A 26,607-nucleotide genomic window follows, 5' to 3' on the forward strand; every position below is an offset into this window, starting at 1 on the left:
ATGCCTATAAAACTGGAAGTGGAAAGCCGGCTGTCTAAGGTCAAAGGTGGGGAGAGCAGGCAGAAGAGCTCAACCCAAACCCACCTGCGACCTATAAACGGCGCAGCAAGGTCTGCCCTAACCGAGGGTGTCAGCCCGCACATCACTAGTAAACGGCACGATCTCTGTAGCCAACAGGAGCAGCACAGGGTAACCGGCACCTTCACTGCATCCAACATGAGCAGACACAGGGTAAATATCACCTTCTCTGCTGCCAACATAAGCAGGCAAAGGGTAAAGGTCACATTATCTGCAGCCAATTAAAGCAGGCAAAGGGTAAATGGCACTTTCTCTGCAGCCAATATAAGCAAGCACACGGTAAAAAGCACCTTCTCAGCAGCCAATGTGACCGGCACAGGGTAAACAGCGCCATAATAGAAAGCTCTGATACAGTGTCTGTACATCCCACGATATTGTGAAACAGATCTTATTCCAAACAATGCATAGGGAATTAGGAAGCAGCATGTCACTAAATGCCATGGATAATAAGGGTCCATTTGTGGGGGGTATGTGTGTGTGTGTGAATCTCATGCCAGGGCTCTGATCTGCAAAAATTCTCTCATTCTAAATATCTATTTGAAGTCAGAGCATGTTTCTGAATAAAAGCCTTTATCTCCCCTTTAATATGAAAGAAGGCAGACAGCAGCATGTTGCAGGCTCAAGGCAGAGCAGATACTGACGTCCTTCTATACAATGTCCTTCTGTAAGAAGATATGGAAATGGATCACATAGGGCGCAGATTGGTACAATTAAGGCCCACACGTCCTTGCAGACAGGCTCCTTCCTTGTGCCGGGAAACAATAGGCAACGTCTGTGCCAAACAGAGAGCTTAGAAGAGAGGGGAATCAAAGGAGGCGAATGCGAGGAATCAGGACAAGCCAAATGACAGCCATTAAACTGTCACAGCAAACGGAGACAGTCGTTGTGGATCAAAGAGAGGCATGAGCATGTGCCAGGACAGGAGTTCATGGTATAAAACCATCTAGGGCAGTGCTGTCCAACTGGCGGCCCATGTGTGGAGCCACACATGTAAATCTGTATGCTGTGTCTGTTTACCATGTGTAAACTTTAAAAGGTATCACTACAGAGATTATCTGGTCCCTGCATTGTTTACACCTCAAATTCAGATTATAAACTCCTGCATTGTTCACATGTAATCCCCCCCGCCCATGTATAGTTCCTGTAACACCTTAAAGGAGAACTAAACTCTAAAAATGAATGTGGCTAAAAAAATTTATACTTTACATACTGAACATACTGGACCAGCCTTAAGTTTCAGTTTCTCAACAACAGTAATGACCCAGCACTTCAAACTTGTCACAGCGGGTCACAATCTGGGAAAGTGTCTGTGACAGTCACATGCTCAGTAGGCTCTGAGCAGCTGTTGAGAAGCATATGTATCTATTAAGGTAATACACGGTGGGATACATAATTGCTCATGCCCCCTCCCTGTAAACCTCCAGTTAACTAGTTCAGGTGCAGAAGTAGATAGTGAATTAAAACACAACTTTTATTAGTCTCACTTAAAAGATCACGCTACAAAGACACATCATTGTGGATCCTCCTCAATGAAGCTGGACCATGTCCATAAAACAAACACATAGCTTAAAAACACATAGGTTGGAACAGTGGGGGAATAGTGCACTGATATCCAATCAGCCACTATCACTACAAATATCGTCAGTAATGGGATATATCTAAGTAAGTGAATTCCCCTATTATTATCTGTACACATAAACAGATAATACGGCACCCAGTTTTAGTTCAGGTATTTAACATTTAGTTCAAAAAAAGCCTCAAAGAAATGGCACTCGCTCCTAACCTTAGAGCGATTGTATATTTGATTAGCCAAAAGACGTCTGTTCCAAACGCTAGTCAGAAGTCTAACCAGCCCTCCCAGACCACCCTTCCATTTGCCCAGAGTAATTCTGCCTAGCTACGTAGGGAGCAAATGGGGGCTGGTCCCCCACTGTCCACCTATGCCACCCAACGCGTTTCACCGGAAAACCGGCTTCTTCAGGGGCATAAGTTCTCATAAGCTGTTGAGAAGCTAAATTTAGGGGCCAATTTAGGGGCCACTGCAAATTATCAAGCAGAAAATGAGGTTGGCCTGTAATATAAGATGATGTTACAGGGCTGATTATCTGTATTAAAGGAAAACTATATCCCCAAAATGAACACTTAAGTAACAGATAGTTTATATCATATTAAGTGGCATATTAAAGAATCTTACCAAACTGGAATATATATTTAAGTAAATATTGCCCTTTTACATCTCTTGCCTTGAACCACCATTTCGTGATGGTCTCTGTGTTGTCTCAGAGATCACCTGACCAGAAATACTACAACTCTAACTGTAACAGGAAGAAGAATGGAAGCAAAAGACAAAACTCTGTCTGTTAATTGGCTCATGTGACCTAACCGGTATGGTTTGTTGGCATGTTTGTGAGTACAGTGATTCCTACGATTCCAGGGGGCGGCCCTTATTTTTTAAAATGGCAATTTTCTATTTATGATTACCCAATGTCACATACTACTAGAAAAGTATATTATTATGAAAATGGTTTATTTACATGAAGCAGGGTTTTACATATGAGCTGTTTTATGCAATATCTTTTTATAGAGACCTACATTGTTTGGGGGGTATAGTTTTCCTTTAATTACTAATCAGCTTTATATTGTGACATTTATATTCTATGTGTACTGTATATTGTGAGTGGGTCCCTAAGCTCAGTAAGTGACAGCAGCACAGAACATGTGCAGTGAATCAGCAGAAAAGAAGATGGGGAACTATTGGGGCATCTTTGGAGACACAAATCTTTCCTGCTAAAGGGCTGTGGTTGCCTTGGGCTGGTATAGAAGCCCAAAACATAGTGTGCAGCATATGTAGCCTACTTCTTTAGTTAAGATTTAGTTCTCCTTTAAAGATCTGTACTGTTCACACCTGAGACCCAGAATGAAACTGCCCACATTGTTCTCCTGTTCACACTTTATACAAAATGCTGATGGGTCACCAGCACTGTGTCACTGTATGTAATACATCTTTGGCTGGCCATACACGGACCGATAAAAGCTGCAGACAGACAGAGTCGGCATCTGTTTGTAGATGCTGTCCCGCTATCCGACTGCCCGTATTGGCAGCATTATGATCCGATCGTTGGGCCCTAGGGCACATGATCAGATCCACCTGATTTCGCCCACCTCAATGTGGGCATATCGGGGAGAGATCCGCTCGTTAGGCGAAATCGACAAATGAGAGGATCTCAATGTGTATGCCACCTTTAGAGTAGTTCTGCCCTATGCTTCCTGTGTGTGCTGTACTCTGCCTGCCCTATGCTCCCTGTGTGTGCCATACTCTGCCTGCCTTATGCCCCCTGTGTGTGCCATACTCTGCCTGCCCTATGCTGTGTGTGCCATACTCTGCCTGCCCTTTGCTCCCTGTGTGTGCCATACTCTGCCTGCCCTATGCTCCGTGTGCCATACTCTGCCTGCCCTATGCTCCCTGTGTGTGCCATACTCTGCCTGCCCTTTGCTTCCTGTGTGTGCCATACTCTGCCTGCACTATGCTTCCTGTGTGTGCTGTACTCTACCTGTCGTATGCTTCCTGTGTGTGCCATACTCTGCCTGCCCATTGCTCCCTGTGTGTGCCATATTCTGACTGCCCTATGCTTCCTGTGTGTGCCATACTCTGACTGCCCTATGCTTCCTGTGTGTGCCATACTCTGCCTGCTCTAAGCTCCGTGTGTGCCATACTCTGCCTGCTCTATGCTCCTTAGGTGTGCCATACTCCACCTGTGTGTGCCCTGCTCTGCCTGTGGAACATAAGCCTGGTAGGGGTTTGTTCTGGGGTTTGTTAGCAATTGAAAATTGTTGTTAAGAGCCCCTAAGGTGTGTAATCGTTTGCTTGGGGGGTGCTGTCTTATCCACAGGAGAGGATGAGGCATATGGATTTAATGGTAGGTCTTCATATGACAACTTTTTTCGCAAATGACTGATATCCCTGCAGTGAGCACCAACCATTTGTTTTTTTGGTGTGCAACCACCATTAATGTGGACATAGTCATGGTTTAAAGTGGGTGTGGTTTAAAAACAGGGAGTGGCTAACACTGGCTTCCATTATCAGCCTTCAACCATGTAGGAAAGAAATACTGGACAGCACTGATCTAGGGCATTTCTCTTTGCCCTGTTAGTACTGTAGCCTGGCTGCCTTGCCATTATACAATATGTCTTCCACTTCCACTACTGGAAAGGTTGCTGGCCAATCAAGTGATGGCAGGATCAGGTGCCAAGTTATCTGCACACAACGGATGCCTCTTTGATAATGTCTGCAACCAAACCTAAATCTGGTACTGATAAATAAAGATTCGGTCCAATACTGACAAAACGCAAACCATAATCTGAGAAAACGAAGAAGTTATTCTTTTGTTACCTATGAACAAAATCTTCAGCAATAGAGTTTATACACAAAGAAGGTTGCAGCGAGTCCTAAAACTGTCCCAATAGTGCTCCATCAGGGCACCCAATAAATAATTATAATTCGAATAAGGAACAGAAGGACAGAATCGCAGGTTTAACTGCTAAAGTGCATTTTTAATCGTCCACACAACATGTTTCGGGCACATCTGCCCTTTTTCAAGTGGATTAGTATAGCTATGAACAAAATCTGTTAGGGTCAGTTGTTCAGAACTTTAAAGCCCCATTACTTTGGGTCTGCTGAAAGCTTTGTCAGGCCAAATCCTAGCTGTTTCTGCCAATTCTGACTTGTGTCCTGCATTAATGCATATCTACTAATAAATACCTAACCCACCAATGTACACAGGTATCTGGGCACCCAGACAGAAGCAGCCACCCTATGTAGCCTAGTTGGCTAAGGTCTCTGCTTGCACGGAAATCAATGACTTTATATAATGACACATGGGTCATTTTCTCTGCTGGCATATACATGACCTCTGCCCCATTAGTGTTAAAGGACAAATGAAATATGTTGTTCTGAAAGGGTGCATTACAAAGACAACGTGTACAAATAACTTACAAATAATATCTTGTGTCAATGTTCTCTCCAGCAGACTGGACAGCAGCTATACTAATCCAAATGACTGGTGTACATCACAGACACACAAACACTTTGCAGAGACTAAGACCAAGATTGTAGCTATTGTGCATTAGCTGCCATGGAACCCAACGCGTTGCTGCCGATGGAACCCCGGCGCATTGGCTGCCGTTGGAATGCAGCAAATTGGCTGCAGTTGGAATCCAGCAAATTAGCTGCAGATGGAATCAGGGCATGAGCTCTAGGCATTCTAATTCAAATGACGCATTAGGAAAGAAGATTTTGGCTTCGAAAAGCCAATCTCATACACACTCATGTATGGGGAGCTTGGGAAGGCCTGTCTGACCTAAATCTGGCTAAAAATTGTCCAGAGATCAGGCAGGTTTGAGTTTGGACTAAACTGGCATGTTTATGTGCTCATCACTATTTCCTTTTTTGCATCTGGTCTTGTAAATTTACTGATGCATGTTGCATATAAAGCATAATAATCAACGAGAACTACATTACCCCAAGATTCCAGCTGTTCAGCCGTGCTTCTATATCACTGTCATCAAAGCTTTGTGCTATTTTCTTATGCTGTTCCACCTAAAGCAGCAAGAAAAATACACTGTAAAGGCAAAACCAGCAGTGTAATGGGATTGTACAGCCTTTCTGCATTCATAAACATGGGTTTGAGCTGCCATTCTGTTTCCCTTAGACAGTATAGTATATTGTGTGCCCAGAAAATTCCTTTTCTTTGTATTTATACATACGGGAGGACAGTGCCATATCGTTTGGCTTAGTACAGTACAGTACAGTATTAGGGTACAGTATTAGGGTACAACTTATTTATGTGCGCAGAAGATTCCTCCTCCATATATTTGTATTTATATTTATAGGAGGGTAGTGCCATATTGTTTCCCTTAGACAATACAGTATGCGGGTTTAGCTTATTGTCTGCCCAGAACATTCCTTTCTCCTTCCTATTTGTAACTATATATATATATATATATGTAGCAAAAAGAGTCCGCACACACAGGGCTTGAGTGAGAAAATAAATTTGTCGTTTATTCAACGTTTCGGCCCAGTCACATGTGCCGTCTTCAGGAAGGCTCATTTGACTGGGCCGAAACGTTGAATAAACGACAAATTTATTTTCTCACTCAAGCCCTGTGTGTGCGGACTCTTTTTGCTACTTCCATAGTATTTTCAACAGTTCCAGCACCTAGGCATCCATTTTGTGCTCTGTGTGCACCGACCCCACGGCTTTTATATTTATATATATATATATATATATATATATATATATATATATATATATATATATATATATATATATATATATATATATATATATATATATATATATATAGGTAGGAGGTGCCATATTGTTTTGCTTAGAAAGTACAGTATGAGGGTATAGCTTATTATGTGCCCAGGACATTCCATCACTGTACATTTGTTTTTATAAATATACTGTAGATAGGAGCTGCCATTGTGTTTCCTTCAGTTTGCATGTATAAACGGGTGATATTGTTAATCATTTACCTGCCAAGCACATTTCTCATATGTGCTCGCAGGCAAAGAAATCACTTCTTTTGCAGCAAGAGTTTCTCTTTGCACCAGAAGATTTATCTTTGTGTAATCTAATGACATGTGGGAGATATGAAAGGTGAAAAGCTTTGAGGTGATTTTCAGAGATTTCACCAAAAGGGTTAAATTTAGCAAAGCTTTGTGTTTTGGTAGAAGAAAAACATATTCACTTAATTTGGATTAAGCAGAAAATGTTCTTTACAATATATGTAAGCCTACTGTTGGTAGACTTTTTGTCCTTGCCATCTAAAGCATGTGGATATATGGAGTGGTGCTTTGGAGATCGGTACAGGTATAGGATCCGTTATCCAGAAACCCTTTATCTGCAAAGTTCCGAATTACTGAAAGGCCATCTCCCATAGACCCCATTTTACTAAATAATCCAAATTTTCAAAAAATCCCCTTTTCTCTGTAATAATAAAACAGTAACTTGTGCTTGATCCCAACTAAGATATAATGAATATTTATTGGAAGCAAAACCAGCCTATTGGGTTTATTCAATGTTTACATTTTCTAGTAGACTTAAGGTATGAAGATCCAAAATACGGGAAGATCCGCTATCCGGAAAACTCCAGGTCCTGAACAATCTGGATAATGGGTCCCATACCTGTAGCATATTACAAGCGCATAATTCTGGATCAGGGGTGATTATTGTAAGGCTAATGCCACACAGGGCTTAGAGCTGTGTGTCTGGGCAAAGCAGTGACTCAAAGTGCAGACACAAAAGGTAGTAAATAGGAGCAGAGGGCCTGTTATTAAGATCGCCACAAGTAAAATCTATAACTCGATGAGTTCCGGGTTAATCGTGGGAAATTGCTTTGCTGGCTTTATATTTCAGCAATAAAGCCAGATCTTAAAGTGATACTGACACTACTTTTTAATATATGAATGTACATTAAAAGTTACCTATAGGTCACGCTGATTTTTAATTTTATATTATGGAAAGTCTTTTTCAGGAGGTGTGTCACTCATGGTAGTGCAGATTTAATCAACGTTGACAAATCTTACCATGTGCCATCTCCCTTACATTTTCCCCACATTTACTAAGGGTCGAATATCGAGGGTTAATAAACCCTCGAATTCGACCCTCGAAGTAAGATCCTTCTAATTCAAATATCGAATTCAAAGGATTTTGCGCAAATACTACGATCGATTAATCGAAGTAAAAACTATGAAATCCTTCAAACTATTCGAAGGATTCTAATCGATCGATCAAAGGATTTTTCTTCCATCAAAAAAACCTTAGAAAACTGATGGGGAAGGTCCCCATAGGCTAAAATTGCACCTTGGTAGGTTTAAACTCCCGAAGTATGTAGTCAAAGTTTTTTTTAAAGAGACAATACTTCGACTATCGAATGGTCGAATAGTCGAACGATTTTTACTTCGAAACATTCGAATCGACATTGAAGTCGAAGGTCGTAGTACCCAAAAAAATACTTCGAAATTCAAAGTTTTTTTTACTTTGAATCCTTCACTAGAGCTTAGTAAATGTGCCTCCCAGTGTCTGTATGACTGGGAAATACCTGGCTACACTGTAAAGCAAGTGCAACAAACAGACCTGAACTTAAATAAGTAGGAGGAGCTGCACATTATGAAGAACTAATAAATCAAGGTTTCAGCAGGAGCTGCCCAAGTTGGGTAGCCCCACTAACCTAACAATGGAAGGAAGGCACTGCTCTGTTCTCATCGGCGGGGGTTAAAACAAATGTGTATTTATGATATTTTGTGGCCGACTGAGAATAAGTAGAATGAGGGTCCGTAAGGAGCAAACAGCACATCAAAGAGATTTCAGTATTATTCTGCACTCCCCTGAGAAGTCCCTTATGCACTGACCAACAAACACATGTATTTACATTTAACAACCCCACTCCATGGGATGCACTTAAAGGGATTTGTGTGCAGATTTAGCTTCCTTTCTTGGAAAACAAAGTCACTATGTAATCAGGGCCATATTCTCAATACAAGCTTTAATGTTGCATGGGGTAGTCTTAATAACACAGCTTGGGTGCCTTCAAACTATTTTATAAGCTGGATGCAGGTGGGCACAGGGTCTAAATTGTGCCACCCACCTTCCTCAGGTGGGGACACAACCGACCCTACAACCTATCCCAAGCCTTCTGGTGACACATGCCTAGGGAACTAAAGTAGGCCATTGAGACTTGTGATGTGCTGGCCGGCCTGATACTTGCAGGAAAATCTGATGGGAACCTGTACTGCAGATACAAATCTACTGTGTGTCTTTATAGAACAACTAATGTAGAAGGTATTTTGCCTAGTAGAGTAGGAAGCAGTGAATGTGCAGTAGAAATGTTTTTCTATAATCAGTTGCTCTTCAATATTCCTGTCATGGAAATCTGTCTCTATTCATGCAGTTTTGGGCCAAATTTGCGAAAGACAGTTAGCTCTAATAGTTTGTCTAGGCAAAGAGAATACTGGCCAATCATAGGTTTCACTGACCTGTCCAACAAAACATGACTCCAGATTGCTGACGAGTAACCGCTTCAGCACAGAACTAATTATATTTAGAAAGTTTCCCATTTCCACGAGATTATATAAAATTTTGACTTTCAACAACAGTTCCCCCTTTAAAGCAAATGTATGCAGAAAAATTGGTACTTTAAGAGAAAAGAATTTCCTGCCAAGTCTGATGTTTAAAAAAATTGTCAGATTTGGCCTGTGCGCTTTTGTTGGGCATGGAAAGATCAACACTCCACAAGCAAAGCTCTGGTCTATTTAAAGAGGAAAATATTCCCCATTTAAGCTCGCTTTCATCCTGCAGTTTTTCCAGGAATCCGTTGGCACAGAGGAAGCTTTGGATTGTGCTGTGAAAGCTGTTATTTTTATGGATGATAGCTTCCTCCGCCTACTCTTCCATCTTGCACTGAAGGCACATGCATCAGATTGGCCCCAGTGCTGATGTAGGGGGAGATTGTAAAGAAACTTTTATCCGCTTGAGTATAAATATCCCATCACATGAAAGGTTCTGCCTGGGGCCTCAGTTTAAGGCAGTTGCTAAAGAGAAGACATCCTTGTGGAAAATAAAGTGGTACCGAATGTGTAACCAATAGCAGTGAGCCAGCACAACAGTGGTAAGGCCTGGAGCAAAAGCAAAACAACTGGATAACTTGCTAAATCATACAAATTGCATCGAGTGGCTAGGTAATGATCCTAGCAGCAACAGCCAATGTAAAGGTAACCCAATGGGAGAAGTGGTGAAAAGATAGAAGAAAAGGGCGTTACCATTTTGAGTGCTCCAGTGGTCTTGTCATCTGTGGGCTGCAAGGCGCTGAGAGAGGAGGTGGCATTACTGCTGTACAGGTGCCGGCATCTGAAATCAAAATGAAAACAGAGCATTGCGGTATTTTCATTAGCATGTGAGGATCCACCCCAAAACATTCATGGCTGACGCCAATGATAACAGCAAACATGACTATGCAGACAAATGAAGCTCCCTGAGCAGAATAAGCTGTGACAACATGTTTCACTGAGCATTCAGAGGAAAGGAAAATGAATGCAAAGCCTATCTTAAACAGGCTACAGTTTACTTTTAAACAGTTTTCAGTGAATTGAGTACAGCAATGTTTGGCTTTACAATCCCTGCCACACGCTTCTCCAAGATGGCATGTGGTTATACATCACCAGTAAATGGAATTCAGAGTGAGATGTTGGAGAAAATACTTATTTATTGCTTCTCTGCAACAGATGATACTAGTTCCATTTTCTGTAGCGTCACAGAAAAGAAAGGGGGCCTGCACAGGTGGTAAGGCAGGCTTTACATGAGAGCCTGAACAGCTTGCTAGATAGGCTTTATACAAAGGAACCTGCACAGATGTTTCAACAAACTTGATACAAGACAGCCTGGAAAATTACATTTAAAGTAAAGAATGAATACGGTTTCCTTTCCATACTTCCTAAGAGAGCGCTAGCTTATTCCTTCTGGAATGTAAGGATTATTTATTACTGCATGTACACACACACATGCATATCTTTCCATAAAAATGATAGACTCCTGTCGTTTAGCACCTGCACAGACACGCAGCAGCAGCAACAAATCCCATCTGTCACAGCACTAATACGAGCTGAAGTATAGGCAACAGCATAACAGCCTGCCAGGAGTGTGAGACACCAAAGATTCCAGAGTTTATAGGGGATAGGGATGCACAGAAGGAGGCAGCTTTTGCCACATTATGAATCTCCACGGTTCTGGCACAGGTTCAGTTACAAACACATCATAAAAACTTTAAGCAGTTCCGAGACTGAGGTCAGAATGAATAAAAGATTTTAGTATGGGAAGGTTGTGAGATGCCGGGATTACAGGCTATACATAACTGCAACTGTATAAGTACAGCTCAAGTGCAAATCCCACATCCTCAGCTGGCTGGGGCTAGGCATCTTCTGTCAGCACTGCTATTCTCCATTATAAAGGATAATATTCCCACTACTAAAATTTAAAAGCCTATCGGGGGTCACGTTTGAAGCTCAGTGATGTTCTTGTGGCTTTATATAGTCACAGAATCCCTCAGTGGGGGTAATTTATCAACACTGGGCACATTTGCCTATAGCAATCAATCAAATTGCTGCATTCATTGTTTTACTTGCAGATGGCTTTAAAAATGAATTCCTGATTGGTTTCTATAGATGACTGCCCAGTGTTGATAAATGAGCCCCAGTGACTTTTAATATCTTTATAAATTACAGTAGGGGGGTACATTATCCCTTATAATACATGAGTGATACTCAGAGTTCCCTGTATAACTCAGCATTCAGCCTTGTGCCTTTATATGATCACAGAACCCCTCAGTGACTACTAATATCCTTATAATTTACAGTAGGGGGTACAGTATCCCTTATAATACATGGGTGATACTTCAGAGATCCCTGTATAACTCAGCCTGCAGCCTGCAGCCTGCAGCCTTTATATGGCCACAGCACCCCTTTTTCAGCAGGATTCCGCAAGGAAGTAAAAAATGTTTTTCCACTCCCCTCCCCTAATATGCATATGCAAATTAGGATTTGGTTCGGTATTCAGCCGAATCTTTCACAAAGGATTCATGGGTTCGGCCGAATCCAAAATAAAGGATTCGGTGCATCCCTACTTCTAATATCATTATAATTTTCAGTAGGGGGTACATAACACCTACTCTCTCTTTCTGTGTGTGGAGAGAAAGAGAGAGAGAGCAGTATTCCAAACAAACTTATACTTTGGAAAGGTGTGGGTGATGCGAGTGATATTGAACAGCTTGTTGATTGGCCTATTGGTGAAGTAATGCATTAATTATGTATGTGCAGAGTGTGTTAGTTAGCTATTGGGTTACTTTGGCATAGCTGAGTGCCTCATACCACTATATCCAGCCAATGGCTTTTATTTCAGAATGGCAGGTTAGTGTTTGCCCCATGGCAGGTTCACCCTAGGGCACCGGGCAGACAAGCAAATCTGCAACAGAATCCCTGAAGGAAAGTGCCCTCCTTGCACAGTTCAGCTTTAAATACAACTAGGGGCTGGTAATGGAACCAAGGTGAATAGGACATTATTACTGGTATTGTCACTAAGGAAACACTGTTTTTGACTGGTCTCCCTAGGATGATTATTCTTGGTACCTAATGCTATGTTGCTGAACTATGCAGTATACAGCACTTGTTTGCCGCACATGATGATATTCTAGCTGCTTCCAGTACTGTGTGTCCCACATCTGCTGGCCAGAGATCTCTGAACTGTTCCAGAACTTCATTAAGGAGGAAAAAAAGAACAATTTGAAGTTTTCCCAGATTTCAGTATCAGACACATTTCCAGCTCTTTCTTGTTTTGCTGTGCTTGCACTCTGCTCTATCTGCCCAACAGAAACGAAGCCATTACAGCACTATATAGACACGACATGGAAATAAAATCCACAGGGGATGACAGTAGGGACTTGTTACATTGATATTAATTGTATACTGCATTTCTGATCTAACTTTATGGCTGTATCAAAGCCAGTCAGGATATCACAGCGCTGACACATTAGCACTAAATTAGCCTGCTACAGAGCTCATTTATATTATGTTTTGGGTTTCTGTACCAGCCCAAGGCAACCTCAATCTGTGCCCCCAAAATATGCCCCAGTAGCTCCCCATCTTCTTTTCTGCTGATTCACTGCACATGCTCTGTGCTACTGTCACTTACTGAGCTTAGGGACTGACTCACAATATATAGTAAACATAGAATACAAATGTCATAATATAAGGTTGATTAGTAATTAATACAGATAATTACTACATGGCAGCACATAAATCAGTTCAACTCTCATCAGCATTTAACATTTTACCCCATAGCACCAGCTTTTATTACAGGCCAACCTCATTTTCAGCTTGATAATTAGTGACAACCCCTAAGTTTAGCTTCTCAACAGCTCCCCAGAGCACACTGAGCATGTGAATGTCACATCTTTCCAAGATGGTGACCCCCTGTGACAAGTTTGAAGTCCTGGATAGTGATGAGCGAATTTATTCGCCAGCCATGGATTTGCACCGAACTTCTGAATTTCACCATGTTCAAATCACGAAACTGCGGCAAAAATTCACTGCAGAAACATCGGCAGCGGAAAAATGCCCATAAGAAAAAAAGGCCATTGACTTTAATGCATTTGGAGAAAAAAAGTCAACATAAGAAAAAGCGCCCATTAACTTTAATGCATTAGGACAAAAATAATTGCTGCTATTGAGAAGCTGAAACTTTAGGCTGGTGCAATAAGTTCAGCATTTTTAGTCATATTTATTTTTAGGGTTTAATTCTCTTTTAAGTGCCAGCAGAATTTAACTGATTTGGAAAGCATCAAGTGTCTCGATTAAGCCAATACAAGATATGTATATTTTTATGAAGATTTCTGACTTCTAAAGATCAAAAACACCCAGCAGTAAAATTATTGTATTTCAAAGCACTACAGTAGAATATGGCATGCTTTGGAATCCGAATCCAAATCCACTAAAAACTGGAACAGAAGGTTTACCCCAGGAAACCATTTATTTTTTAAAAGTACAGTTTCTGTCAAATCCAAAATGGGTAACAATGTCTTTCTACTCCAAACTACTGAGTCGCAACGCTTTCCCAAAATTGTTGGTTTTGATTAAATACCTGAAAATCTCCTCAAAGCTTCCACTTTCTAGTATCTTATCTTCAACATAGCATTAGATACCAAGATAAAACATCCTAAATATGAATGCCAGGGGTCCACTGAACAGTTTGATGCCCAATATGATTAAATTTACCAAACTACGTGGCATACAGAGCCACCCCCCCAAATGCAAATAGTACATGTACATTTTCACAGCATTTTGCAGCACTTTGACTGCTGCAATACAAGTACCCGTTGTGTGTATTATGTGCCATTAGTTCCCCTAACAGTACAGAGACCATAGAAAACCATATATTTGACAAATCTAAAATGGGTAAATACATCTTTCTACTGCAAACTACCAAACTGTAAAGCTATGCTGAATATAGCGTTTTTATGAAATTTCTGAAAATCGGCACAAAGCTTGCACTTTACCCCATTATATGCCTCACATTTCTGATTGTAACAGCATAAAACATCCTAAATATGAACGTCAAGGGTCGACTGAACACTTTGATGCTCAATATGCATAGATATACCAAACTATGTGATGCAGAGACCCCCAAATGGAAATATAGCAGACAAAATTTATATGGGCAAAACAAAGTAACAAAGAACATTGCGAATTGCACTAAAACCATAAAAAAATCTATGTTTTTTTTTTCAGCCTAGTGTAATCAGCATCACAGTTTGAATATTTGAGCTTGGCCAAATAGGTTTTACGGACAGACAGAAACAAGCAAACAATACCGATGCAGAGCTGAAAATGCAATAAAATTGCATCAAAATCACCGAAAATTTGAAAAAGGCTTGAATGGACGGCAGTTATTTCTCTGGTCATCAAATGGCCCCTCAACTATTCATTATTTAATGCATCTCCAGCTGAAAAAGAACTGCCCAAAACAGAATAGCTGTATTTCAGCGAGTACTGCAGGGAGTTCAATGAACAGGGAGTGCTAAGCCTCAGCTCACAGAGAGAGAGTTTATGTGAAGAAAGACACATCCTATGCTAAATGTGCCGCACCCAGTAACAGAACTAATCTAGCACTTGCCTGTAATTACCAAGAGTGCGCATGGAAGCTGCGGTGCATTGCCACGGGGCAGTAGAGATGAGCCAATTAGATAAAAGGAAAGTGCAGAACAATATCTCACAAGTGGGTCAGGCAGATGTGCTAGGCAAGTCATTAGTGGCAATTGTGCGAAATACAGAGGGAAATGAGGGATACCAGCAGTTAAGTAATTACTCACAGGCGCTAAAATGATGGAGAGAAGAGATAATTTGAATCCTCAGTACTAAGTGCTCCCATATTTCATTTGATGCAAATCAGAGTTCAGTCAGGTCAATATTTGAGGGAAATTTTGGGAAGGAACATACTCATTTAAAGGCAAAGACTGCTTTTGTTTAGAAACAAAATCTTGGCTTTAAAGGAGGGCTGCCAATTAATTTTATCCCAGACTTCTAGTTGGTCTACTGGACATCTAAAGGTGGCCATAAACACACCAATAATACCAATAATATGGTAGGAAAAGACATTTCGTACGATATTCGGTGCGTGTATAGTGGGAGACACGTGTGTATTGAAATGAGTGATCTTTCTTGGAAAGATCTTTTCCAGGAAAGATTGTAATTGTAACGTCTATGGCCACCTTAAGTAATCACCCAAAAAAGCTCCCTGTGTGCCCATAGGTATGCATTCAACAAAAGTAGGGTAAAAGATTGCTATGATTTATGAAAAGCATTAAATGCAGGGTTGCTGGAAAGTCTGGGAACTCTTTGTAATTCTTAATACATCTGCATATATCTGACCTACAATGTGATTGGTTTCTCACACAAGTCCTAAAAGGAGATAATGTGTCCATCTTGGTTTAGGCACAGTGTCTTGCTATATGACCTACTTTCTGTTGAGCTGCAGTTCATACCGTGACATTTTCCTGGAGAGGGTCAGAATTCATTTTCCAGCAATAATGGCAACCCATCATTGGCCCAGGGGCAGCAAAGCAGGTATAAAACATTTTATTTTGGTTTCATTCCCCACAGAATAATATCCACCTGCACACCATTGTTTATCTGTTGATGGTGGGGCCATGCTCATTGACATTGGCCAAGGAAAAAGAGGCCTTAAGTGCGTTTGCCATTAGCCTGGGGTTCTTTGAGAGCTCCCAGAGTATTACAAGTCCTTGCACTTTCCATGCACTTTGTTGGTCGGTAATTGCTAGAGAGGGTGACAACAGTTCACACTCAGGGTAACAGACAATAGCAAAGCACTGTAGACTGCCGTCACTGGCATCCACTTAAATTCATATGGATATTATAAGAACCACAGGCACAAAGCAGAATAACTGATCTTTAAATGTTTATTGTGCATCCACACAACATGTTTTGGGCAACAAGGGCCCTTTCTCTTGAGAAAATTCCCCTTCAAATCAAATGAGAAACCTGGAGGGACTCACATGTGTACCACACACACAAATATGTCACTTTGTATCATTTCCCTCAATAAATAAATGAACACAAATAATGTTTGTGACTTGTTTGGGGGTCTCAGTATCTAATTGTAGTTCATATTGAAGAAAAACAGTTAATGCAAAAGGGTTCACAAACGCCTAAGCAGCCCTGCACCAAGCTAGTGCAGCAGGATAACAACGCCACCTAGCAGCCAATTCAGTAGCACAAGCAGCTGGGATACAGAGAGAGAATTCCTTGCCAGGGTTGAACAGTATATAAGTCATGGGCACAAATTTACAGGAATGTGGCAGTTCCCATTAGGGATGGTGAATTCATGGTGATGGTGAATGACCTCAGGGCAGGCGCTTCCTCAATTATATATCAAGGAAGAGCAATTTGTTTGTGAGGAAAGGCTGTCGGACCCCACAAAGGCCACAGGGAAAAATCACATTATTATCAGCTAAATGAGCCATAAATCATTTAAACTGTTGGCCTTAAAATCATTCATACCAGGAGCCTTCCCAGCGTTGATGCAATATATCCAAAGCCCTCTGCATACTTCCCCTATATAAGGAACTCTCTATAACCAGTGCCCTGCTATACTTACCCTGTATAAGGAATTCATTTTAGCCAGTGTCCCACCACATGCTAAGCATATATAAGGACCTTACTATAGCCAATGCCCTGCTACATACTTACCCTATATAAATAACTCACTATAACAAGTGCCCCGCTACATACTTCCCCTATATAAAGAACTCACTATAACCAGTGCCCCCTACATACTTCCCCCATATTAGGAACTCACTATAACCAGTGCCCCCTACATAATTCCCCCGTATAAGAAACTTACTATAACCAGTGCAGCCTACACACTTCCCCTATACAAGGAACTAACTATAACCAGTGCCTCACTACATAATCATTGTGTATATAAGAAACAAAAACCACCATTGCCATAAATCACACAAAAATCGAATTTCTGCTATACACTGATTTATGTTCCCCCTGCCCAGTTTAACAGACAAATTAAACAATATACAAATCTAAAATAAAGGATAAATAATCCTGCCATGTGTCTTGTCCTGCTACTTGTCAGATGCTGAGTGTCAAGCTAAACACCCTGCCATAAAGCAAGCAAAACTAGAAACCCTGCCATAAAGTAAGGCAAACCTAAAAGCCCCGTGGTAAAGCAAGGCAGGACTGCTATATTATAGCTAGAACAGAGACAGCAGTACATAGAGATATAGAGACACCCCAATGCATAACAACTGTCCCCCCTAAACATAAGTAAATAACAAAGGGAATAGGTAATGTTCAGTAATTCCCCCTAAATATCACCCAGCTACCAGACCTAAGGCTTCTACGGCCAAAACATCTTTCAAGTGTCACTGTACAAAGCAAAGCATGCGGCGTCTGCACACAGTTTGGCTAGTGAGAAAAGGGAGCAGGCATGTGAGCGTGGGAGCCAAGTTCTACAAGGGGATTGCGCAAAGGATTTGGGGGGGGCGATATAAATTTTGTTTACACAGTGATCAAACACGAAGCACAGACGGCAGAGGAACCCTTTTAAGATGAAAGGGCCTTTGAAAGGACAATGCTAAGTGGCTGCTGCACAGTTTATGAGACAGCGATAAACTTCACTTCCAAGCTCTAATAAATTATTCACCCCAGATACATACATTTGTCATGTATTATACATGCCTTTACGGCACTTTTATTCTGCACACACCCATTATCCTTATTGATGCTACAACGGAGCTTGGAAATAAGGGGAAAAGCCCATAACAGCTTGTTCCAAACCAAAAGCCAATCTGGAACATCTACAACAAAACAACAGAACTCTCATTAGCTAATCAGCATTCTAAGGGAGTTATTTATTAAAAGTTTGAGTTGTGTTTTCCACGAAAATTCTAGTTGATTTTTTTTGGTCAAAACGCACATTTTCAGGTTAAAGAAAAATCTAAAATTTTTCGAGATTTATTATACCCTGACCCTGAAAATAGCTCAGATCCAAAAAAATACACCATCTAAAACCTGTCAAGGTCACGTAGGAGTCAATGGTAGAGGTCCCTTGAACCATTTGAAGGTGTTAATCGCCTCCATGGTTTTCGAGTTTTTCTTTGGAGGGGTTTTGCTCGAAAACCCGAATAAAGTGATTTGAGTTTTTTCCTGCAGAAATCTCGATTAATGAGAGTTTTCAGGTTTCACAACTCAAACTTGGAGAATCTAGTTTTTTTCATTCAAGTTTTTTCTTAAATAAGATACCATTTGAGTTGTGAGTTCATTCAAGGTATAAAAAAACTAAGATTCGACCATTGATAAATAACCCCCTAAGTGTATGTGGTGCCATACCAGCACACAGTACAGATCAGTAAAGCCCCCAATGGGCCAATGGAAAGGGGAATAAATGAAATGGCACTCAGCTGAGCAATGACCACTATTTGTGTTTGTATTGGCCACGGGCAACTTCTAATATATATTGAATGTACATTGCCACTGGAAGTGCTCATACCCTTACCTGGATGGGGAGGTGACAAAATCTCTACTGTCCTGTAAGGACCGACTCCAGGGTGCTTTCTCTTCCAGTTCTCTCATGACCCAGTCAGGCAGACCCTCTGGACCAGAGCTTAGAGATTTGTGGGTGTTTGGCTCATCGAAATATATGGACTGCACAAGAGAAGAATTGGGCTTAGTGAGACAGATGATAGAATGCTCGCCACCTCCACATACTCTGTGTAGTTAAACCTAAGTGCTTAAAGGGATACTGCCAATAATGTATCACATGATCACACATAGCGGAAGTCTAGTAAAGATGGGGAATTCTGGGAAGGCACAATTGTTCCAGTGCCACTCACCATGTATGTTGGCAGAGCCTTCAGCATTCCCTCCTCTGGCTTCTGGGAGAAGGGCCCTTCCAACTTGTCACGCTTTAGCATGTGAAGTAGGAGCTTAGCATACAAATTCCGGTTCTTTCTCCCAGTGATTCCTGTACCTGATCCCAAAGGGTCACAAAGCTTTTTGATCCACAAGGCACATCTCTGTCTCTCTATCAGTTAGAGAAAAAACAGTAGTCAGATATATTCCTTGCCTTTAAGTTAATATCAAGTGTAGTATCAGGTCAGTGAGTTGGATACCTCTTAGCTAAGGGAGGTATGAAGGAATCTAATCTACTGGTGAGGTAGAAAAATACTTAATCCTATGGTTTAGCATTTTGACTGAACACAAGAAAGAGGACCTAGCCTTGCAAACCCGGGGTGCCAGAAGATCACTGGTGAAGAGGACACCATGTGCACTGGCACTTTTGCACACATTTGCAGACTTTGGAACTTTCATTTTGCACTTTATTTGCTCCTATACCCCAGCCTTTTGGCACCAATAGTTAAGAAATTATTTTAAATCCAGGCAATAGGCTGGGGTACAGTGGGGGGGGGGAGATGACCATTGGGCTCATTCCTCGACCAAAACCTGGCACTGCCATGGGCACACAACTTGTGCCTCTTATATGCCTTCAGGCAAGAGGACAAAGTCAAAGGGAACCCTACTGTAGCTTTGTAGTGAAGGCAGTCTGAGGACCCTTGTCTCCCATGGGGCTTTGGGCCCAGGGAGGTTGGGGATAAAGGGCTCCCCCTAGCTTAGGCGAAGAGGAGTCCATAGACTTCAGGAGCATTTTGTGCCTTTGGCCAGGTGGTCCCGGAGTCTTTGGACTTTTTTAAGGGTAAGTCACTGCACCCCTGCTGCACTGTGAGTGATTCCCTTGCACTTTTGCACTTGGGTGAATGAAGCACCTGGGGCTTCAATAAAAAAAATCTATTCAGTTAAGGGGGGTACATCCTCGCTAAGGGATGTAATTCCGGAACCCCCACTGTGAGAACCACTGATCCACTGGCCATATGCTATGCAGCTAATTGAGCCAGTGTAAGCACCCCAGGATTTGCACCCCAGGGGTGTCTGATGAACATGGTGAGTAGGACATTTGCACACTTAACAAAGGCACTCCTTTCTGCAGTTTTACCCCGGCCTGTTTGGCACTGGGTTTTGAGAAAACTTTAAAAACCAGCCAAAAGGCTGGGAATGCAACTTTTCAATGGATTTTTAGATATTAATTTATATTTTACATCTCGAGAATAACTTGGAACTCTTATTAAAGGAGAAGGAAACCCTGCAGAAAAAAAAGCCATACCCCACCCCACGTAGACCTCTCTCCCTCCTCCCCCCAAGCTAACTGCCCCCTGGGGAAATGTCCCATTTTATACTTCCCCCTCGTTGCAGATTCTGGCAGCGGACTTCACGGCATCCATCTTCCGGGTCCTTGGTAAGCTGACTGGGAGATCGGTATGTCGGTGCATGCACAGTTGGAGCAATTTGCCGGTTTTCGACAACTGCGCATGTGCCGAAACTGACGGAGATTGACGATCTTCCAGTCAGTTTACCGAGGACCTAGAAGATGGATGCCGTGAAGTCTGGTGACAGAATCTGCAACGAAGGGTAAGTATAAAGTACGGGACATTTCCCCGCTGGCAGGGGGGCAGTTAGCCTGGGGTAGGAGGGAGGTCTACGTGGGGTGGGGGGGGTACGGGTTTTTTTCCTACAGGGTTTCTTTCTCCTTTAAGCACTTTTGGACTTGGTGCACTACACCTCACTGTCAACACACTGATCTAGGTGGGAAATGCATGGCCATTTGTCTCCTTCTCCCCCTAGAACCTGGCCCCGTAATGGGCAAAACCATGTTGAGTTCTCTTCAGGGGTAATTTTCAGGATCATAATTTTCAGAACTTCAGGATCATTCTGTGCCATTTAGGCATTTTTATGGACTAATAATTACACCCTTTGCACTTTTGTGTGTACACTTTTTTTTTTTGCCCTGGATGAAAAAAAAACAAAAAAAAAACAGTCAGATATCAATGCATCAAATCAGCCACTAACCTTAAAGGCAAAGTCAACCCAAAAAAATTTTTTTTGCCTTTGCCTTATAAAAGAAAATATAATTCGAAGCAACTTTGCGATATAAATTCATTAATTTTTTTTTAATTATGTGTATATGTTATGGTATTGAAAGCAGTGTGTGTCTGTTCCTTTCTATTCTCTGCCCTGGTCGCTCAAACTGTTGATACCATGCAAGACAAAGGAGCTGATTAAGCAGCTAGGAAACTAAGACGTTTGCAACATTGTTTAAAAAGTAACAACAAGGAGTCAGACAAATGCTGCTTTTAATATCAATTGCTTTTACGATTAATTTTAAAAGCACTGAGAAAGGTCTTTGTGTGGGACCGAAACTTCAGATTAATAAACGTTTTCTTTTTACCCACATTTTTAGAATTGTTTTCATTTATAAGGCACATTTTTATTTTGGGGCTGACTTGCTCTTTAAAGGCAATGGCCCACAGAGCAACTATATGTGTAATGCCATGGTAAGGCACTTACAGAGTACATATCAACTCAGTCCACATACATACACTAAATACAGTGGAGGTGCATCCTCTCTAACCTCTCACACTCTGTCTCTCTCTGTATAGGCTATGAGCAAATGGAGGGCTGTCCCTGCTGAATAGTGCTTAGTACAGGGGAATACCAATGCTGTCATAGTTTTATGCTATCTCTCTGTACAAGCGATGAGCAAATTTAGGAGGCTTTTCATGCTGAATTGTGATTAGTACAGGGGAATATGAAACTGCGAAATGAACTGAACTCCCACCATTTCCCAGACCCCCTCACCTTGTCTCTGGGGTAGCTTGAGAACATACTGCTTCATATCCACCAGGTAATGATCAAACTCCGAGTCCAACCATTCCCATGCATCCTCTTGGCTACCCATTGCCTTTCCAGACTGGATATCCAACTATAAAGAAGAACAAATAGTCAGCTTCTGTCTTGTGTTTTGGAGAGAACAGATGAAAAATGGAAGTGTAAAAATCTGGATTGTAACAGAAATTGGGGGAGTTGTTTTACTATTGAAAGAAGCATGTGTTTTCTAGTTGGTGGGACAATAATACATGGAAGGTTAAACTCTCAAAATGTAAGACTGAGGTTCATCTCTGGCAAGCATGAACTCTACCCAGTTAGCCTGGCAAGCAGGTCTGGACTGAAAATCAAAATAGGCCCTGGCATGTCAAGTACACAGCCCAAACAGCCCCCCTCCAGCCCAATAAATAGTAATTATCCATGGCATCTTACAGTAGCCCCTCTGGCATTTGCCAGAACCCACAGATTTCCAGTCCAGGCCGGCTGGCAAGAAAGCACGGAGTTCTTGCTGGGCAGGAAACTGTGCTGAATAGGTAGCAGAGGCCTGGGTGGGCTAGTGTAGTGGTATTGCCATCATTGCCAAAGCTGCACCTTTTTTGGGAACCACAAGGGGTACCATCACCATCAGTTATATATGAGTGAGTGATCAAATTTATAAATGTCAGGCATTGCATTATATAGGATAGAATCACATGGGACACAAATACCGATGATACTAAAGGGAGAAATTGAGTACTGGGGGAGTCTGCAGCTTCTTTGTCAGCCTGTGCTGTGACTTCCTAAACTGAATGTCATATTAACCAGCACCATGTTCACTTAGACCCTTCTACTCACTCCTAGCTCAATCTTGTTAAGCCAGTTAGCGAGAGTGCTTATTTTTGCCCCAAGTATACCGGGAACCACAGCAGGGTGACTGTTACCCCAATGTTTTTACATATCTGTTACCTTGTTATTAGCTAAGAGGTCCCAGCCTGAAGGCCAGTTAGGGTGAGATTTGGAGTGAGTGCTTATTTGTGCCCTGGGTATGCCCGGAACTATAGCAGGATGACTGTTACACCAATTTCTCTATATATCTGTAACCTTGTTATGAGCTAAGGGATCCCAGCCTGAAGAGCAGTTAAATTGAGGTTTAGGGTGAGTGCTCACTCATGCCCTGGGTATCCCTGGTTACTGCAGTGTTTCTATAAATTGGTTACCTTATTGTGAGCTAATGGGACCCAGCCTGAAGGCCAGTTAGGGCAAGATTTGGAGTGAGTGCTTATTTGTGCCCAGGGTTCCCCTGGAACTATAGCAGACTGATTCTTACCCTAATGTTTCTCTATATAACTGTAACCCTTTTACCAGAAGTACACAGGGGCAGTGAGATATTACATGGGGTAATATACAGAATGGTAGTTAGACAGTACACAAGGATATATAAAGCCGGAGTGGGTACAGATAGGTAGAGGAGACACTATACAGGGTATGTCTTTCATTTCGCCAGGAACGTCTGGGGTGTTTTCTGAACAAATTTTTTTAGTGAAACAGTTTTCAGTTGTATGAAATTAAATCAAATGTGAAAAACTGGCTGTGCAAAAATTTGGGTACCCATGTAGTTGTGCTAATTTTAATGCATGTAACTGCTCAATACTGATTACTGACAAAACCAAATCGGTTGGATTAGCTTGTTAAGCCTTGAACTTCATAGGCAGGTGTGTCCAATCATGAGAAAAGGCATTTAAGGTGGCCAATTGCAAGTTGTGCTTCTGTTTGACTCTCCTCTGAAGAGTGACAGCATGGGATCCTCAAAGCATCTCTCAAAAGATCTGAAAACAAAGATTTTTCAGTATAACAGTTTAGGGGAAGGATACAAAAAACTATCTCAAGTGTCTTTTTTAACTGTAAGGAATGTTATCAGGAAATGGAAGGCAACAGGCACAGTTGCTGTAAAACCCAGGAGTGGCATATGCAGAGGATTGTGAGAATGATTACAGACAACCCAATATCACCTCCAAAGACCTGCAAGGATATCTTGCTGCAGATGGTGTATCTGTAATTGATCTACAATTCAGCACAATTGGCACAAAGAACATCTATATGGCAGGGTGATGAGAAAGAAGCCCTTTCTGCACTCACTCCACAAACAGAGTCGCTTGTTGTATGCAAAAGCTCATTTAGACAAGCCATAGTAATTTTGGAACAAAGTGCTTTGCACTGATGAGAAAAAATTTGGTCATAACAAAAAGCACTTTTTTGCGGAAGAAGAACACCGCATTCCAAGAAAAACCCCTTCTACCTACTGTCAAATTTGGTGGAGGTTCCATCATGCTGTGGAGCTGTGTGGCTACTTCAGGGACTGGGGCCCTTGTTGAAGTTGAGTGTCGGATGAATTCAACCCAATATCAACAAATTCTTCACGATAATGTAGAAGCATCAGTCACAAAGTTGAAGTTGGATATTCCAACAAGACAATGACGCTAAATACACTTCGAAATCTACAAAGGCATTTATGCAGAGGGAGACGTACAATATTCTGGAATAGCCGTTACAATCCCTCGACTTGAATATCATGGAAAATCTATGGGATGATTTGAAGCAGGCTGTCCATTCTCGGCAGCCATCACATTTAACTGAACTGGAGAGATTTTGTATGGACGAATGGTCAAAAATACCGCCATCCAGAATCTCATCAAAGGCTATAGGAGGAGTCTAGAGGCTGTTACATTTGCAAAAGGAGGCTCAACTAAGTATTGATGTAATATCTCTGTTGGGGTGCCCAAATTTATGCACCTAATATTTTAATGATGCATTATGCATATTTTCTGTTAACTCAATAAACTTTGTCACTGCTGAAATACTACTGTTTCCATAAGGCATGTTATATATTAAAAGGAAGTTGCTACTTTGAAAGCTCAGCCAATGATAAAAAAAAAAACTCCAAAGAATTATTAGGGGTTCCCAAACTATTTCATGTGACTGTATAAGCCTGGAGGGGTACATAGAGGTAGACAGTACATGAGGGGTATATAAAGATAGAAGGGGTACACAGGGGTAGTTGGACAGTACATGGGGGTATATACAGTCTGGAGGGGTATAGATGGGTAGTTAGGGAGTACATGGAGCTCTGTATAGACTAGATGGGTAGTTACACAGTAACTTAAACAGTACAATGGGTATATACAGCCTGGAAGGGTTTAGAGAGGTTGTTAGTACATGGGGATATATACGCAGTGGAGGTGTAGGGATTGGTAGACATCACATGGGGTATATAAAACCTGTGGGTAGTTAGACATGGGGACATACACAGCTTGGAGGGGTAGTTAGAAGTAAATGGGAGTATATACAGCCTGAAGGTGGTTTGACAGTACACTGGTGTATATATACAGACTGGAGTGGCACAGATGGTACAGACATCCTGGAGAGGTAGTTAACCTCATTGGGGGAATATAAATTCTAGGCGGGGGTAGAGAGGGGAAGGAAAGTACATATATACACACACAGAGAGACAAGAAGCACAAGGTGCAGCGCTACGGGGGAAGAAAACAAGAATACGCAGCGCGCTGCTAACCTGCCGCTCTCTCTCTTGAAACTCCCTCTCACAGCCGGTGACGCACTTCCGCAAAACTGCCGGGTTAGTTGCCATGGCGACGCCACACCGCGTTCCATCCAACACAAAGTTCCCTCTGCCGGCGCCTTCTCTGAACTGCAGCTCTGCCCCTGTGACGCACTCGGATAACCATAGTGACCCAACTGCTGAACTTACGTGCAGGAGGCTATGAGAATGATGCAGTAACAGTCACAGTAATGCTAGGGGCGCTGGGTACGTACTGTGCCTCATACAATTCCCATAAGCCTAGCTTGTAGTTATACCTATGAACGCTAGAGGGAGCGATTCCTATACTTTTATTAAACCCCACATTATCCATTTGATGCCTGAGGAGAGGTGAGTTTCTGTGTTAAAGAAGACACATTGTGTAAAAAAATAAGAATGTACCAGTGCATTACACTCATTTAGATATAGAACAATGTTGCTTTAAAAAGTAGTGTTTCAGGCTGATTTATTGAATATTTCTGCAAAACCCTAATAATCCCTCCCTTCTCTTCCACTTCCTGCTCCCTGAATTCCCAGGCTTTGCAGGGGAGCTGGCGGCTCTCAGCTCACTGCACTGTAGGACAGGAACCAATCAGCAGTTAGCAGGACCTGATAGGGAACTAAAGCCTGTCTGTGCGTGTGACTGCAGGGCTGTGATTGGCTGTCCCCCTCCCACTGTGCTTCTGGCAGGGACCGTTAGGACACACCCACCCCTCATTTGAAACACTGACAGGGACCAGAGAACATATATAGGGAGCTGCAATAAAGAGGCTATTTTTAAAGATAATATATATTTTTAGCACCATGTGAAAGCAACACCATATATTACTTACAATTGCCTACAAAATTAAGGTTTTCTTCATTTATCCTTTAAGAAAGGAATAGCAAGGACTGTATGAATGAGCAGGGTTTATAGAATAAGTGTATGTGAAATTGACGAGTGTGCTATGTTAAGAACATTTGCAATTTACAGTCATTATTTTTTATTTTAATCCCAAAATATTAAAGGCTACCGGGGGAATGTAATAAAAGTCGATAGCGGAAAAACTATTCGCACTGCAAAAAGTTATGCCTTTGCGCAAACAAGTTTTCCTTTTGC

At 41.8% G+C, this 26,607-nt stretch overlaps 1 protein-coding gene across 4 annotated transcripts in view; it reads right to left on the reverse strand.

Annotated features, from left to right (window-relative positions):
* LOC108701206 (centrosomal protein of 112 kDa-like) overlaps positions 1-25,627 on the reverse strand; it is a 125,716-nt gene extending 100,089 nt beyond the window's left edge. For 2 of the 4 annotated variants that reach the window (XM_041576925.1, XM_018235517.2), the window contains exons 1-6: positions 25,485-25,627; positions 21,911-22,034; positions 19,054-19,244; positions 18,717-18,865; positions 9,902-9,989; positions 5,597-5,674 (exon numbers count right to left, since the gene is read on the reverse strand). In XM_041576925.1, coding sequence (XP_041432859.1) covers positions 5,597-5,674; positions 9,902-9,989; positions 18,717-18,865; positions 19,054-19,244; positions 21,911-22,034; positions 25,485-25,559 — 705 coding nt within the window. In that variant the 5' untranslated portion in view covers positions 25,560-25,627. Of the gene's footprint in view, positions 1-5,596; positions 5,675-9,901; positions 9,990-18,716; positions 18,866-19,053; positions 19,245-21,910; positions 22,035-24,216; positions 24,270-25,484 lie in introns of those variants that run through there. The other 2 variants (XM_018235518.2, XM_018235520.2) reach the window with 2 other exon arrangements.
* Positions 25,628-26,607: the final 980 nt, after the last annotated feature.

Source organism: Xenopus laevis, chromosome 9_10L, assembly GCF_017654675.1.
Source record: "Xenopus laevis strain J_2021 chromosome 9_10L, Xenopus_laevis_v10.1, whole genome shotgun sequence".
Lineage (NCBI taxonomy): Eukaryota > Metazoa > Chordata > Amphibia > Anura > Pipidae > Xenopus > Xenopus laevis.